Raw genomic sequence first — 17,091 nt, 5'->3', positions numbered from 1 at the left:
GTTCCCACTCCACTTTACCTGCCCACTGGGGTCTTCTGCTTCTGTAGAGATCCAGACGTGTATAATTCTGATCTCAGGCTGATTTCATGGGTGATTGGAGTTCTTTGGTAGGTAATCAGCTCACTTTAGGGTACAGGTTGAAACGGCGCCTCCTCCTACTTCCCCGCCATCTTGACTCCCCCCAGTTTCAGTTACAGTCTAGTCAAGACCCAAAGACCTAGAAACTTTCTGCCTCTCTTAAGTAACATTGTGCATATTCTCTACCAGCATCATTTATGTCTTGATTTTAGAGTAAAAATCTCAGAGGCAGACTGCTTGTCTTATTTCCAAGTTTCTGTTGGGCTACTACATGTTTGTCTTTGCCTGTGTTTCCTGTATGCCCAAATCCCCTACATCCTAAATGGCCATCAACTCAGGAATGGAGACTATTAAGCCCCTAAGAACTACATAATGAAGCAGTTTCCTCCACTCGTAGCCATCTCAGAGAGTTAGTAGCCATCTCAGTTTTTTGTACCATTTATGGTTTTTGTGATATCATTCTTTTAGTCTTAAAGTATAATGCAATTTTCGTCCCAAGAGCTTATTAATAGAAGGCAAGTTTAACTTATAATGAATAGTAGCAGCCATGAATCTGTTTGTGTTATTTAGAAATTTGAATTGAATTGTATCTCATTTGTAATAAAGGATTTGTAAAAGCCACATATATTCACATTGTCTATAAAAAGTGAATGGCTGAACAGTTACTCAATAAACATGATCAGTGATGGCAGCAAATATGGATCATTTCTGTTCAAAGACTCTGATTTTCTGTAAAATGTTATATAGCTGATGTTTTCCACATATTTTCTTTTACCTTTTTTTGTTTTTATAGATATTATCTAACAATGTAGGTTATCTATATTTCTCTAATTAGCTATTAGTTATAAATCTCAATTAGAGGGTGGCTCAGCCATTAAGTGTCTGCCTTCAGCTCAGGTCATGATCCCAGGTCCTGGGATCTAGTCCTGCATCACATTGGGCTCCCTGCTCAGTGGGAGGCCTGCTTCTCCCTCTCTCCCTCCATCTGCTTGTGCTCCCTCTCTCACTGTGTCTCTCTCTCTCAAATAAATGCATAAAATCTTTTTTAAAAAATCTCAACTAGAGGGGCGCCTGGGTCGCCCAGTGGTTTAAGCCACTGCCTTCGGCTCAGGTCATGATCTCAGGGTCCTGGGATCGAGTCCCACATCGGGCTCTCTGCTCGGCAGGGAGCCTGCTTCCCTCTCATTCTCTCTGCCTGCTTGTGATCTCTCTCAGTCAAATAAATAAATAAAATCCTAAAAAAAAAAAAAATCTCAACTAGAAAAAAATAACAGAAGCATTTCTGATATTAAAAAGTCAGAAGACTGGGGCACCTGGGTGGCTCAGTCGCTTAAGCATCTGCCTTAGGTTCAGGTCATGATCCCGGGGTCTCAAGATGGAGCCCTGCATCTGGCTCCCTGCTCAGCCAGGAGTCTGCTTCTCCCTCTCCCTCTGCTCCTTCCCCGCTCGTGCTTGCTCTCTCTTGCCCGTTCACTCTTCTCTCTCAAATAAATACATGAAATCTTTTTAAAAAGTCAGAAGATATCTTTAAAAATATGATTTTTGTAGAGCTGTTAATAAAGTGTATTTATTCCACATATTGCTATACCTATAAAAGGATGTTCAGCATCACTAATTATCAGGGAAATGTAAATAAGAACCACATGAGATATAACCTCACACCTGTTAGAACAGCTATTATCAGAAAGAAAAAGAACAAGTGTTGGAGAGGACGTAGAGAAAGGGAACCTTTGTTGGTAGCAACATAAATTGGTGCAGCCATTGCGGAAAACAACATGGAGGTTCCTCAAAAAATTAAAAATAGAATTACCATGTGATCCAGCTATACCACTTCTAGGTATTTATCTGAAGAAAATGAAAACACTAATTCAGGAAGACATAGGCACCCCTATATTCACTGCAGCATTATGTACAATAGCTAAGAATGGAAACAACCTTAGTGTTCATAGATGGATAAATAGTGTTCATAGATAGATAAAGAAGTTATGGGTATACCTGTATCTGTATCTCTAAATACAGATATAGATATAGATACAGATATACCCAATGCTATTGAGCCATAAAAAAAGGAAGGAAATCTTGTCATTTGCAACAACATGAGTGTACCTTGAAGTTACTATGCTAAGTGAAATAAGACAGAGAAAGACAAATACCATGCACATGATTTCACTTATATTTGGAATATAAAAAACAAAAAAGAAATAAAACACAACTCATAGATACAGAAAATAGATTGGTGGTTAGAGAGGGGGAAAGGAGTCTTGGGGCCAAAAAGGCTGAAGGGTGTCAATTGTGTGGTGACAGATGGTAACTAGATTCATTGTGGTGATCACCTTGTAGTATATTATTATGTTGTACACCTGAAACTAATATAATGTTGTAAATCAATCTTACATATATGAGTGTGTGTGTATATGTATGTGTGTGTGTGTGTATATATATATATATATATATATATATGCATATATATATATATGAATTCATGAGGTTTAAAATTAAATGTGCTTTCTCTTAGATTAATACTGTCCTTTTTATCTTTGTCAAGGAGAAGTAAATTGCTTGGTTCAGTACAATCCAGGCCTATCTGAGTGGCTTTTTGTTGTTTTCAGAAATAGGAGAGATTGAGAGTTGGAAAAGCATTCATCATCAGGATAATTTGTTTTAAAAGCATCCAGGCTCCCATATAGCCACTAGATAAATTACCCACTATTCAAGGGAAGGAAAGCACAATTAGTTTCACATTATAGTAAACCAATCAGCTCCTTAAATGACTGTCATTCTTGAGAAAAAAGGCAACAAGAATGTCATAGTTTTCCCCTTTCTCCTGTGCCTTTAGAAGCAAAAGCAATCCTTTTCTCAGACTAGAAGATCTATGGAAAGCATAGTGAATATATTTTGCCATTGTTTTTAGATAAGGAGAATTATATTCATTACTTGTATCCATATGGTTAATAACACCTACTTCACAATGCAAAGTTAATGAAGCTTTTGTTTTGTACTAGGGACAGGCAAATACTTTGAAGCTTTATAGCAAGGAAGTAAGACTTCAATAAATTATTTTCAAACCTCCTTTTCTTCTTCCCAGGATAATTATTTTTATGTAATCATTTACAATCAAGGAGCAAAGGGAGGGGTAAAGAGAAATCATGCCAGGGATAATGGAATATGCACAAAAAATCTGCAGGCCATTTTTTTCTTCTTAAAATGGATAGTTGCTAAACAACCATTCATTACCTCTTTTGAGGCAAGCAGGATGGTGTAAGAATATTCTAAATGAATGTCATCCTCCACGACTTAACCTAAAGAAACACAATAATTAGTAAACTGGATGTACACAGCTGCTGCAGCAGTTTAAGCAGATTCCATCTGTAATAAGAGCGATCAATGAAGGCCTTGCAGGAAAGAGGGCGACTGCAATCATAGAAAGAAAAATCTTTTGTTCCTACCTGCACACAAGTGTTATCAAACCAAACCCAAACTCACCATGTCTTATGTTCACATGTCTGCATCCTTCTACAAGTAAAATTTAATTATATTTACTAAGGTTTTCATTTTCACATTGGTAATGGATCATTTGGGGTACGTGCATACAGGGAATGTGTAAAACTTCCCTTATACCACACAACCCTGGGCATGCCTGCTTTGTACTTACTGTAAGTTCAAAACTTTGCGCTTTGAAGATTGACTCTATGTACGTGAACACTTCTTGCAACTGCATGGAGAACACATTTGAATAACATTTTCATTTTTAGAAATACAGGTATGTGTGACCTGTAAGCAGTGGCTTAACCAACTGAGCCACCCAGATGCCTCACATCTAGCTTTCTTTTTTATAACCAAGGTTACATAACTCAAATCAGAGATCTGTACTGCTTTTTCTCCTATCCCAGGTGCATTAGGCTTAGGACTGCACCGTTCAAAGCCTCTTACAGGGGAAAAATATTCCAGGCTCACTCTTCTGAGGAGCCACAAAAATTCAAAAGGACCCAAATGTCTTTCCCTAGCCTAGAACTTCAAGTGTTTCCCCTCTGACTCGGTCAAGAGCTCTTGGTCAAGATAATTGCTGAGCTCAGGCAATAAATGGACTGGATTTTTAAAAATTACATCATACTGTAAGTGTAAATAATTTTAGCATTGTCTACAACAATGCTAAGACAGGATTCTAAAGGATTTTTCTTAAAGATCTAAAAGGATCTCAAAAGTTCTCAAAAGGGTTTTTTTCTTAAAGATCTAGTTCTTTTTTAATCATCTCCTGATTCGGCCTGAATTCTAACTTAAATCCAACTTATTTATGCATGTTATCAACAATGAAACCTAAATCTCAATATTTTAAAATACTTTTTTTTCTTTTCTCAGTTTCTACAGATAAAGTGATCTGAAGTAATGAATGATGCCACAAAAGCAGAAAAGAGAAACTGTGACAACCCCCAGAAATGTGAAAGGAGGTTGCTTACTGGATAGCAGCATCTTTGGTTCAATTTATTAAAAACAAATACCCAAATAAATGAAATGGACAGTATTGTTCAATTTTAGAAATTCCATTTCTTCTATGTTTTAAGCTATATAATTGTCAAGTTTTTATGGTTTAGATTGTAAATGTGTTTTCCCCTTTGCTAATTATGTTGTGTTTTTTTAAGTCTTAAAATGTGAAAGGACATTTATGAATGGTAAGGGAGACACTGTATACAAATGTATATTTGTAAAAGCTATTTTTATGATTAGCATGTTTTACTGTTGATCATATATAAAGTCAGGTGATATTGCAATTCTATGTTTAAAGCTAATCTCAAACAATGTCATGTAAGAAAAGATACATCGTAAGCTAGTTTTTATAATTTATTTTTCATTTATAGTTTAAAGTACTTCAGATCATAATGATAAAATACTTGAAAATGTTATATTTCTGCCCTCCATAAGCACCATTTTTATTAATAAAGAATGCAGATATTTCCGTTGTGATTCCATAGCTAAAGGACTCTGTTGCTTTGACCTGTGATTAAATCGAGCATTCTCTACTCAACTGGAATGATCCAGTCCTTACCCAATCCTTCAGTCTGGGTAGGAGATCCCATGGACAGTTTTAGTGCCAATACAGGTGAAAACTATATTGGCAAGGAAAAGATTGTCTTGTCTTTGGTTCTGAAAGTTTAAATAGTGCGTATATCACTTCATTGCATCTCCTATTACTAGGAACGCTCCATTCCCAAGCATTGCAAGTATTTTCCAGATGCTCTTTGCCGTTGTCATGTGCTGTGGAAATGGAAGGAACCATCTTCACAGACTGTAGGAGAACTCAGCATATAATTTCTTAATAAATACTGTTTCTTTTAAAACAAAGTTGGTGTGTCTCTTTCCTTTGGGGGTGCATTTAGTTTTAATTTTCAGTTTGACGCTTTATGTCCCTGTAATGCCATACAATCCGTGCGATAATGAAAGTAGCATAACTTTACTAAAATGTGTATTCTATGTTTTATATGCCCACACTTTGCATGGAGCGACATAGATTCTGGCCCACATCAATTTGCTCTGTAACACAAAGCAAGATGGCCCTCAATTCCTGACAGAAGTCACATTCTGGTTTATACTTCTAAGAGGCACATTTTTTTTTCATCCAAACATAAAATTTTAAGAAACTATTTCAGGACAGGAAGCAAAACTACCTCAACAGAGGCATTTATGCTGTCAGACAAGTCTGCCACTAAGGGCTCTATCTCCTCATGAGGAGCAGAGAGACAGCATGTAATGTCACCAAGAACACTTAGTGGAATTAAGGCCTCCTTTTTCCAAAGAAACTAAAGAAGAATCTAAAATCAGCTCTGTATGTTTTCTTATTTTTCTATTTTATTTATGGTAATTCGTTCCCTTTCTTTATGTGTTTCCAGTAAAAGCTAATGAAAAATTATACAATTCCACCCCATGAAGGTTACCTAAAACTAAAATTGTGAAGGCAAAAATTAAAAATTTGTACACAAGGACCTAGGGACTGAATCAGGAATGTACTTGCCTTGCGAAGCAATGTGAAAATCACAATGTGATATACTATTTTCCACGGCCATGATGAGTATTTGAGAATTTGCAACTGCTGTCATTGAATTGTGAAGCTGAAAAGAACCTGTATATGGTTCTACAAGGGAATAAAATCAGCAGAGTGATTTCTTGGTTTGCTGCCAAATAAATACATTTGTCTAGGATAGTCTGATGCTCCAGAAAGGAAATGTTGCAGGTACGGTGTATTAGGAAAATGCACATGTGGATATTTTTCCCAACCTTCCATTTATCTGTCCTTAGTATTCAATAAAGAGTGTAGCATTTATAACAGACATTATCATAAATTAAGAGTATTGTACTTTCCCAGATGTTCATTAACTATTCTCAAAGTAAAATGAATAATTAAAATATATAATTCTTTGTTATTGGACTTAATTTTCTCCACAAAGGCCTAGCAGTATGAAATCATGCATTTTTCCCTTAACTCACTACCCATTCCTGGCTTCAGAATTTCTTTTGATGACAAAGATGGAATAAAATATATACCAGATTAACAAAATACAGATTATATGGAATTATAATGCCTGAGGATTTAGTGTAATAATTTAAAAGGGAAATTTCAAGAGATGACAAAGGGAGTGTAGACTTTAACTCCCTTTGTTAGAAAGAAATGCTAAGGGAAAGAAAAGAGTTATTACTCACTGCATTCAACTCAAAAACAATGTGGGAAAATAGGCCCACCACTTGTGAAGTTAGGTCAACTAGTCACTGGTGACAATGTGAAAGGGAAAGTACACATTTTGCTTCCAACAAAAATTCAAAGCAGAAACACAACAAGATAAATTGACATAGAAATGAAGCAGAAGATAAATAAGAAGGAAACTATTTTGAATGGGTTAAAGTGCAGAGAACAGAAATTACAAATGCAAATATCTACAGAGCCCTGATAAATATAAATGAAAGAAATAGGCATGAAGCCCCTTAGTAGACATTAAATACAACTGTGCTGATGAGGACAGGCCACCTCCCAGTTCCAGCTGGCTGCCTGATCCAGAAACATGGCCAATCCAAAAGACTGGCCAGGTGTCCTGATTTTTCAAGAGCAAGTAGACATCGAGAATTTTAAATGAAATAGAATTTTAATTCTATTTTTGTTTTGTTTTGTTTTGTTTTGTTTTAATATGAACCTGAATGTTAAGGAAACCATATCTATGATTTATATCCAGGATTTAGTAGTTGTAAAAGTTAAAAAAATAAAGTTGCAATAATGAAAAACAACAAATTCAGGATTATCTATGGTGAGAAAAAGAAGGGAGAATAGAATGAGGGTATTGAATAACATCTGTGATATTTAATCTATTAGGAAACATTTTTGAATCAAACAGATATCAAATGTTAAGGTTAGATAAAAGTCAGTTCTAAGTTATACTGGTGGGTTCATTATATTTTTTCTATGTTGTTTTTGTAAACTTCTAATGTTTCATAATAAAAGTATTGATTTATATCTCAATGTTTGTACATAGGTAGATATAGATGTACATATATACTAATTGTATAGAGATGTGAGTGGTATAAGTGGCATATATAGAGGCAGAGATTTGGACCTTTGGATCATCAGAAGTCTGCAAGTTCATGATCTACACGTTCTACAGATGTGCAGATTCCTAGAAAAGAATAAGATTTAGAGAAAGAAATATGCATTACTCTGATGTTTAAAAGCATTTTTGCAGAGGAGGAATTTATAAGTGAATATCCTATTTGTTATTGAAAAGGCTTCCTTTCAGCCCTTGAGATATTTAGAGTCACTCTAGGAATCTAATTATGATTGCTGAAAGAATTTGGAGTACTGAGCAAGCAAAATCGTCCCCATATTTATCTGGTTGCATCTGTAAGAATAAAGACAGTACCTTCTCTGCTTTTACATCCTGCACATCTGTTACCTTATACATAACGGGTTATTTCTCCATAAATGTTTGGAAAGCAGGGTGTGTTCTAGGTTTATACCTTACTTTAAAAAGTTTAATAATTTCCTAAGCAACTACTATGTGCCAAGCTAACAGCTTTCTATGCATTTTCACTGACGCACACAGAAAAACTGCAGGATAAATACTGTTAGCTCCAGTTTCCAAGTAAAGAGAGCAGATCATTTATTCATTCCATCATTTTTTATTAAGCACCAACTCTGTGCCAAGCATTGTTACTGGCAATATGTGGTCCAGCTATAAATAATAAAGACTAAAATGCCTGTCATTGAAAAGCTAATACTCTTCTAGGGGATGACACAACATAAGACAATTAACAACAAATGTAAAGTACTGCAAATGGTAATGATGATGAACACAGAGGAAAAAGCAAAGAAGGGAAGGAAAAAGGGCGGGGAGGTTTTACATGGGTGTTCATACAGGCTGATCAGGGAAGACTCCTTGGTAATATGGCATTCAGACAAAGATGTGGAGGAGGTAAGGGGGGTACAGCAAGGAAATCCCCTGAGGTGGGAATGTACTCAGTGTGTTCAGAAACAACCAAGGAGGGCCGGATAGCTGGACTGGAATAGATGAGGAAAAGAAAAATGAGGCCACAGAAAAGCCAAGATTTCAGATTATGGAGCCTTAGAGGTGATTTAGAGTTCACTGGTTTAACACTGCATTAGATGGGAAAACAGCAGAAGATTATGAGCACAGGAATGATAGGATCTAACTCAAAGATTAAAAGAATTTTTTAAAACTAAAAGATTAAAAGATAAAAGAATTAAAAGAATTAATTAAAAAGCTGTTAAGTCCTGAATAGACTATAATGGAAGAAGAAAATCAAAAAAATCCCTGCAGGGGCGCCTGGGTGGCTCAGTGGGTTAAAGCCTCTGCCTTTCGCTCAGGTCATGATCCCAGGGTCCTGGGATCGAGCCCCGCATCGGGCTCTCTGCTTGGCAGGGAGCCTGCTTCCTCCTCTCTCTCTCTCTGCCTGCCTCTCTCCCTACTTGTGATCTCTATCTGTCAAATAAATAAACAAATAAAATCTTTAAAAAAATAAAAATCCCTGCAGGCTGAGAAACAACTATGTGTGTTTGGTCTGAGACCAGACTGAGAGAAACCCGCTCATTCACTGATCAAATATTTGTTGAGCCCTTATAATGTTCCATATGTGTTCTTGACAATGGGTATGTAGTGGTGAACATAAACACGTTTTCTTTTCTCAAGGCCCTTAGTCTAGTTAACAATACTAGGAAATAGTTGAATAAAGACGGTAAGAATAAAAAAGTTTAAAAAGATACTGCAAATTAAAAAGAACACTGCATGCCTTAGTCCTTTTCCTTACATTTTAGAAAAGTACCATGACTCTCACATAAAAACTTGACCAAAGAAATTATACCCAAAAGCCAAATACAGATTACATTAATTAATATAGCTGTATATATCATTATATATTGTGTATATATGTGTACATCATTAATACAGAGGTATATATCATAAATATAGATGTAAAAATCTGAAATAAATCAAAATACTAGCTAAAAATTTCAACAAAATACGGAATATTCCTGATGACCACATAGGGTTTTATGACAAAAATTTACATACACACATGCATACACACCTATGCGTAGACACACATGCAAACACACACATACAAATATGCATCTTAAAACAACATTCTACTTCATAACTGAAAAGATATTACAATTTAACTTGCATTTAAAATAAGAGTACAATTTAAATTAATATTTCTAATTCATTCTAGAAGAGAGAATTAGGACAATAAAGAAAGAGTAATGAATAGCGTGACCATTAGAAAGGATGAGAACATTTTTTTGTCTGGATAGAATGTGATTATCAACCTTCATGGCCCAAGAAAGTATGAAGAAACCCTATCAGGCTTAATTATGAGTTTAAAAAAATTTAAGTATCCAACAAAATTCAAAACTTACACAGCTTTGTAATTCACAAATAATAACAGTGAAAATCTTCCATTTTATAATGTTAAAATACTTCAGAATAAAATTGATAAGAAATGTACAAAGCTACATAGCACACGCTGCAAAATTTTATTCATAGAATAAAAGGTATGAATATATGAATAGATATAAGATGTTCCTAGATGGTAAGTTTGAAGTTATAAATAAACCAATTCTTTATACATTAATTCAATATACATTTTTCCCTAAGCCTCAAAGATCTCATCCACTCCTTTGGCTTTTAATGCCATTTTATATGCTAATGAGTCCCAAGAGTATACTTAACAGTCCTGACCTCTCTTTTTGTACAGCTAATTTCTCATTGGACATTTTCACTTGGATGTCTTATGAGTCAAAACTTAACTCTTGTTTTTCCACCTAAAGTGGATCCTATTTCTAGAGTACCATCTCTGTAAGGCACATGTTTTTCTACTTGTTTACTCAACCAAGAAACAGAGGAGTCATCTCAGATTTCTTCTCTCTCACCTCCCATCTGCAGTCTACCACATTTTGTTGCATTTTGTGTTTCTCCCTCCAAATATACCCTAAATCCCTCTACTTTTCTCAAATCCATCTCCAATATTTCAGAAATCATCTCTTAATTTATCTCCTTGCTTCTATTCTACCTATAGCTGCAATCTAAATGTCATCTTTCAAAAATGTCAGTGTAAATTGTTATACCTTTATTTAAAAACTTAATATCGTCTCAATGCCATTAGAATAAATCCAAAGACCTTGTCATTGCCAATGAGGTTCTGATGTCTAGTTCTGCTGACCTCTCTCCTACCTCTTCTATCTCTTTCTTCAATGCATTGACTTCTTTTGTACTTTAAGGCTTTGTCCTTTTTTTTTTTTTAAGATTTTATTTATTTATTTGAGAAAGAGACCATGAGAGGGGGAGGGCCAGAGGGAGAAGCAGACTGCCTACTGAATAGGGAGTCTGGTGTAGGACTCCATATGGAACTCAATCCTGGGAGTCTAGGATCATGACATGAGCTGAAGGCAGTCACTTAACCAACTAAGCCACCCAGCTGCCCTAGGGCTTAGCCTTTGCTAAGAATGCTTTGCTTTGCTAAGATTCTAGGAATCTAGCATGCCTAGAATGCTCTCCCTCCATCTCCTTGTAAGGTCAGTGTGCATTCATTCACCAGTTTCCAGCTTAAGGGTAAATGCCATTCTGAGGCTGGTCTCCCCATCCTTTGTCCTGACCCCATTATTCTTTATCAAAACACCTTGGTTGCATGTATCATTGAACTTCCTGATTTGTAATTCTGTGTACCTCTTTATTGTTGTACTGCCTGTCTTCCAGACTAAACGACAGGTCTTGAGAAGACCAGCATATTAGTCTAGCTTTTCATCATACAACATCCAGCTCGTGCCTTACACTTAGGAGGAAAGCTATGATAATATCATGGAGCTTGTATTCTTTTTTTTTGTTTGTTCGTTTATTTTCAGCGTAACAGTGTTCATTGTTTTTGCACCACACACAGTTGGAGCTTGTATTCTGATGGAACTCTTGTTTATTCTAAATTCCTCCTGGACCAATAAAAAATAAAATAAAAACAAATACAATTAATAATAAATTAAAGAATTTTGAAAGAAAGCAATGAAGAAGGGAGAACTTGCCATTACATAATAATTAAACCAGTGTTAAGAAATCAAAGACCAAGAGAAGGAAAGAGAAAAAATGGCAGGTAAGTTTTTGACTAGGTCACCCTGCTTATACACAAGAACTTAATAGTTAACACAAGTGTTTATTATATTGATGAAAATGGTACAATATTTAATAAATATATCTGAGGCAATTATTTAAGCACTTTTAAAAATACATAAAATTTGGGGTGCCTGGCTGGCTCAGTTGGTTAAGTATCCAACTCTTGATTTCAGCTCAGGTCTTGATCTCAGGGTTGTGAGTTCAAGCCCTACATTGGGCTCCACACTGGGCAGGAGACCACTTTAAATAAATAAATATAAGTAAATATTTATTTATTTAACACCACTTCTTACATTACTCATTACAATAAATTAAAGATTTACTTCTAGAATGAATATCTTTAATCAGATTTTTGAAACTCGCTGTTTAAGATCTTCACTATCTCTTCTCCGGATGGAAAAGTGCTTTCCATGCATAAAAGCAGAAAGAATCACATGGAAAAAGTTTTATTACAAGAAAAATATTGAATATCTAGAAGTTAATAATTTCAAACAAACTATAAGAAGTTTTGAACATTAAAACTGATATTCTTAATTTAGAAAATGATAAAAATGATAAGAAACGTTAAGCACATCAATAGATATCTGGGCAAATGGCATAACTAGACAATTCACAAAACCTGACCATCTCTTGAACATCAGTTAGCTGCAGGCAGGGACCTTGTTTCAGTTCACCAAAGCACTGACTCCTTCTGGAAGAGGATATGGCCTTGCTAATGATGTGTTTGGCTCAGGAACCAGGGGAGTTGGATATTTGCCAAGATGACCTTACAGGAAAGTTGTTAGTATGATTCTTTGGCAGTGGTGATATAATCCTGAGTATAACAGAAACTGGTGAAATGATAATTGTGATTCTTTCTCACGTTTGGATAAACCTTACAATCATCAGTCACACAGGGGATGAGGATTAATGTGAAAGTTGCATGGAGATACACAGCAACTGCTCCTCCCTCTATAGCCATCTCTTTTCTGATAAAATTCTGCATCCTTGGCCAGACTGAGACTTTATAGCAATGTGTTTGTGTCATCTCTTCTGACTAATCCATAATACAATTATATAATTATATAATTATTATATATAATAATTTTGGATTCCTAGAGGGGTCTATAGGTAAGACTAGTCCTATGAAAGATACACTTCCCTTGACTACTTTGGTCATAAATCAAATGCCAAATAACCTGTAATCTGTCCATAATATACGTTCTAAATATGATCCTGTCTGTAAGTCTTTCCCATGCCCCAGTAATTCAATACATAGCTCCTTTTCAGGTTGCAACTGAAAGCTTTTGGAAGAAAGCCCTCTATGGGATGTCACAGTTTTCTGATCACTTGCCATATTGCATTACCACTATTTGAGCCAGACTAATTTTAAAAGTTTAGAAAGAAGTCCCATTTAAAGGCAGTCATCCCTCTCAACTTCACTTCTCTCTGATCGTCTCCAAACAAACAAACAACAAGAGCATCTCTCTAAGATTAGTTTTGCTGTCAATTTTCTGTTCCAGCGAAAGAATCTTTAAAGAAAAAATCCTCTCTGGAGTCATAATTTCTCTTTATGCATTGTGTTCTGTTTATGTTATTTTTAGATGTCGTTAAAAATCTAGTTTTAGCCTTACGTTTGGGAGAGAGTATTATTAACTTTTTAATGATTTTTGTTTGTTAGGCTCTAAAGCTGAAAGCATCTATTCTTTATAGACAAATAGAGAAAAATATGTCGCCATTGTCACTGTCTTACAATTTATCCTAAGTCTATGTAGAAGACTGGCTTTCTTTTTAGCTTTCCTGAATTATATTTTTACTTATGCATTAAATTCCTTCTTGACAACTGTAGGATTCAAAGTAATTCAAATGAGATTAGCTCATTGTGGTTAATATAAAAAGCTTTATCTTTTAAAAGTGTCAAAACTATTATCAGAAACTCCCAGAAACCAAATGCATTTTTACTGACCTTTATTACATTCTCTTTTACCTTGCTCTACTAACTGGTAATGGAGTGCAAGTTACTCAGTCTGACATTAAAAAAGGGCCCTTTATCATTTCAGTACATTTTCAATTTATTAATCTGCAACCTTCTCCATTAAATAGTATAAAGATTCTTGTCATCTAAAGCTCTCTGATGCAGAGATATGGTTGCATCACTCTCCCTGTTCAAAAAAAAAAAAAAAAAACATTACATTTTAAAACCGGGATGACTTACCATTACCTAAATACTCAATCCAGCATTTACGATCCAAAGTAATCTGAAATCAACATACACATCCAATTTCTCTTTTCCTATTTCCTCCCATGTAGCAAAATGTTGATAGCAAAAACAAACACACTTTAGTCTCTCTTTCTCACAGTAGAATTGAACAAATATTTAAAACTATTCATGTAATATCCATTATGACTTGCATACTATTCTGGTTAGAAAACCTCTTTCTGTTTTGGGAGCTGCCAAAGCTTAGATTCCCACCCAACTCCCCACACTTACATTTAATAAAAACTATGTCTGTTACATATGCATTTCTATACACTCCATTTCATTAGGATTTGGGGTGAGCACTCTTTACAATTGTTTATTCATTCACTCATTCATTCAATACACATTTCCTGAGTGCTTCCTGCAGACACAAATGCTCGCAAGACAAAAAAAAAATTCTCTGTTTTTAAGAATTTACAATCTAAGGAGGTTGACAGAAACATAAACTAATGAGTAAAATCCCTGGTGATACTTTTACCCCTATGGCTGCACTAGCAGAGCACACCTTCACTGTAAGGGATGAGGAAGCCACACAAGCCAGACATGAATCACCGAAAGAGAAAATGGCACACACCTTGGCCCCCCAGGATCAGCAGTCATACATGGGCTTGTCAGTGTACTTACTGATTTGTAACAGGTCCAGGAATGCTGTTTCAAGTGTCCTATTCTCATTCCCATTCTCTTCCTTTATATCTAGTTTAAACACAAACTGTATATGTGACTTCACTTGAGGTGCTGATGAAGGTTGCCTTTCAAAGTTGATTCTAACCACTCAATAGAAATCCAGATCCAATGAATAAAACATGGCTTATCAAAAAATCTATCAATAATCTCAATGCTATAATTGTCAAAAATGTTTCTGACATGAGATTGTGTCAAATTCGAGATTTATTATCAATGTCATTAGTAAAGCTCATTCATAATATACAATGAACTAGATTAAACACTCATTTCACTACATAATCAACTAAAGTTGACTCCTTACAAAAGTTTGGACAGCAATGAAATATTAAAGTTCTTTTTTCTCATATGCCCATAGAATTGTCATTTTTATGTTTTATATGCAACTTAAATTGAGCAAGGATGTTTCTTTCTTTTTTCTCAATAAGCATTTATTGAACAACTGTTGCATGTAGATCTCTACCTAATGGAAGAATACTAAAGATTATTCAAAGCAGAATTCAAGTTAGAGCCTCAAGCAAAAATAAAATGAGGACTTTTTCCAATTTGGTTTCTAGGAAAAGGGCTTTCCTTTCTGCGCCTAAGAAGTAAAAGAGCTAAGGATATAAATGTTTGATAACCTGAAATAAATCTGTCAGGAAAGAATTCCAGCTGCAACCTTAAATCAAAAGAGTAGCCAAAAAGGAGATGAACCAGTCTGAATCCTCATTCCTGAAAAACCCGATTTATTACCGAAGACCTCACAACTGGGAAGGCCTCAGGATAGCTCGGTTATGTAATGTTGAACTCATTTTTGTTACCTCCCAGGATTCCTGAATGACAGTTTTAGCCAGTGTTAGGGAACAATGAAGTGAAATGTCTTGTAACTCCTTGGAAGATTCCACAGTGGGGCAAGTAATTTAAATACAGTAGTCTGCAAGACCCTGATTGAGGAGTGAGTCTACGTGTGAAGCAAAATGATATGTGAAGTACTTATTTTTAGTGGATTAGTAACAGGAATCATTGCACAAAATGCCCTGTTTTCCTTCTTTGTAACTGCCTCAGTACAAGCTATAAGCCTTCAATCGGCATATATTTGGGAGCAGTGACTGAGAGCTTTCTTTTGGTTATTTGTTCAAAGAAGTGCCTTCTCTAGTCCACATATACCAACACATATTTGAGAATGTAAAACTGAAAGATCTAAAAAGGCACATATTTTCATAGAATCTGTACTAATATACAAAGTCAGGATAGGAAGACAAATTCAATAGTAGGAATTCTGAAAAAGTGAGAGAACAAAGCAACCTGTTTTTTTCCCTCTTCCACACAACTCTCACCTTTCCCTGGAACAGTGCCCAGGGAGCTCTTCTTAAATGTTCAAAAGAAGTGTGTGTGATCAGGAGAAAGTTATTCCATTCTTTATACTTTTTGAAACATCTTCCTAATGAGGCTGATGTCAGCATAGCATTCCTCTTATTCAGAGAAAGCCATAAGGTTAGCTGGGGGCATGAGTCAAATTATAGCCAAAGACAAACTCAGTGAGCAAACAGAAGGGCTCCTTTTGTGTTTGAAGGTTCATAGAATCTTCCATGTTAGAAAGTTGCAGTAGATCACTCAGAAGCCACAAACATAGCTGTATGGCATGTTACCTATGCCAAGAGTACAGACTGTATGTACATTTGAAGCCAGATGGAGACAGCAACATGTAAGCCCAAGTACATGGGCATGCCTCCTCTACTCCCTCTCTCACTGAACTTATCTAAGGTTGCTCTACACAGCTCTTTATGTTTTTTTAAGATTTTCTTTATTGATTTGACAGAGAGAGAGGAGGAGCACAAGCAGGGGAAGCAGCAGGCAGAAGGAGAAGCAGGATCCCTACAGAGCAAGGAGCCTGATGCGAGACCCAATGCTAGGACCTTCGGGCTGGCCTCAGTATCTGAGAATTGAAAATTAGTTTTCAGCTGCTAAGAAGAAATATGGACTCAAGGACAGCAAAAAAATATGTTCAGTTATAAAATAAAATCCTATTTTTCACCTCTGAGATGTATAGTCTGTCAAAACCACAAACACTATGATTGTAAAATCTAATTTGTTCACTTTGTATACAAGAAAAATGAAGTAATCATCAGAGAAGATTCAATCAGTCCAGTCTCTGACATAGGAAGTACTTATAAGGGTTATTTTAGGTCAGATTTCTTGAAACTGTCCAACGATTCAGTAAGAAAATAAAAAAATTAAATGAAATGAAAATTATTCTTCCATACAATACAGGTATTTCAACATAATTATATGTAACAACTTAAAATACTATGTAATAGTTCTAATATTAATTTCCAAATATTTCTATGCTAAGTTATTGGTAAAAATAATTTGTATTCAAATATTCATTCTATTCATTATTTCATTCAATGTATTATTATGAAGCATCAAGAATTTCAGGCACTGATGCTCTAGACTATCTTC

The 17,091-nt window shown here is 35.4% G+C and overlaps 1 protein-coding gene across 10 annotated transcripts in view; it reads left to right on the top strand.

Annotated features, from left to right (window-relative positions):
* RALYL (RALY RNA binding protein like) overlaps positions 1–5,405 on the top strand; it is a 698,485-nt gene extending 693,080 nt beyond the window's left edge. For all 10 annotated transcript variants that reach the window (XM_045994627.1, XM_045994554.1, XM_045994359.1 and 7 more), the window contains one exon: positions 4,435–5,405. In XM_045994627.1, coding sequence (XP_045850583.1) covers positions 4,435–4,452 — 18 coding nt within the window. In that variant the 3' untranslated portion in view covers positions 4,453–5,405. The remainder of the gene's footprint in view (positions 1–4,434) is intronic.
* The last annotated feature ends 11,686 nt before the right edge of the window (positions 5,406–17,091 follow it).

This window comes from Meles meles, chromosome 1, assembly GCF_922984935.1.
Source record: "Meles meles chromosome 1, mMelMel3.1 paternal haplotype, whole genome shotgun sequence".
NCBI classification, from domain to species: domain Eukaryota; kingdom Metazoa; phylum Chordata; class Mammalia; order Carnivora; family Mustelidae; genus Meles; species Meles meles.
The sequence above is the reverse complement of the archived record's forward strand: the minus strand, read 5'-3'. Positions and strand labels throughout refer to the sequence as shown.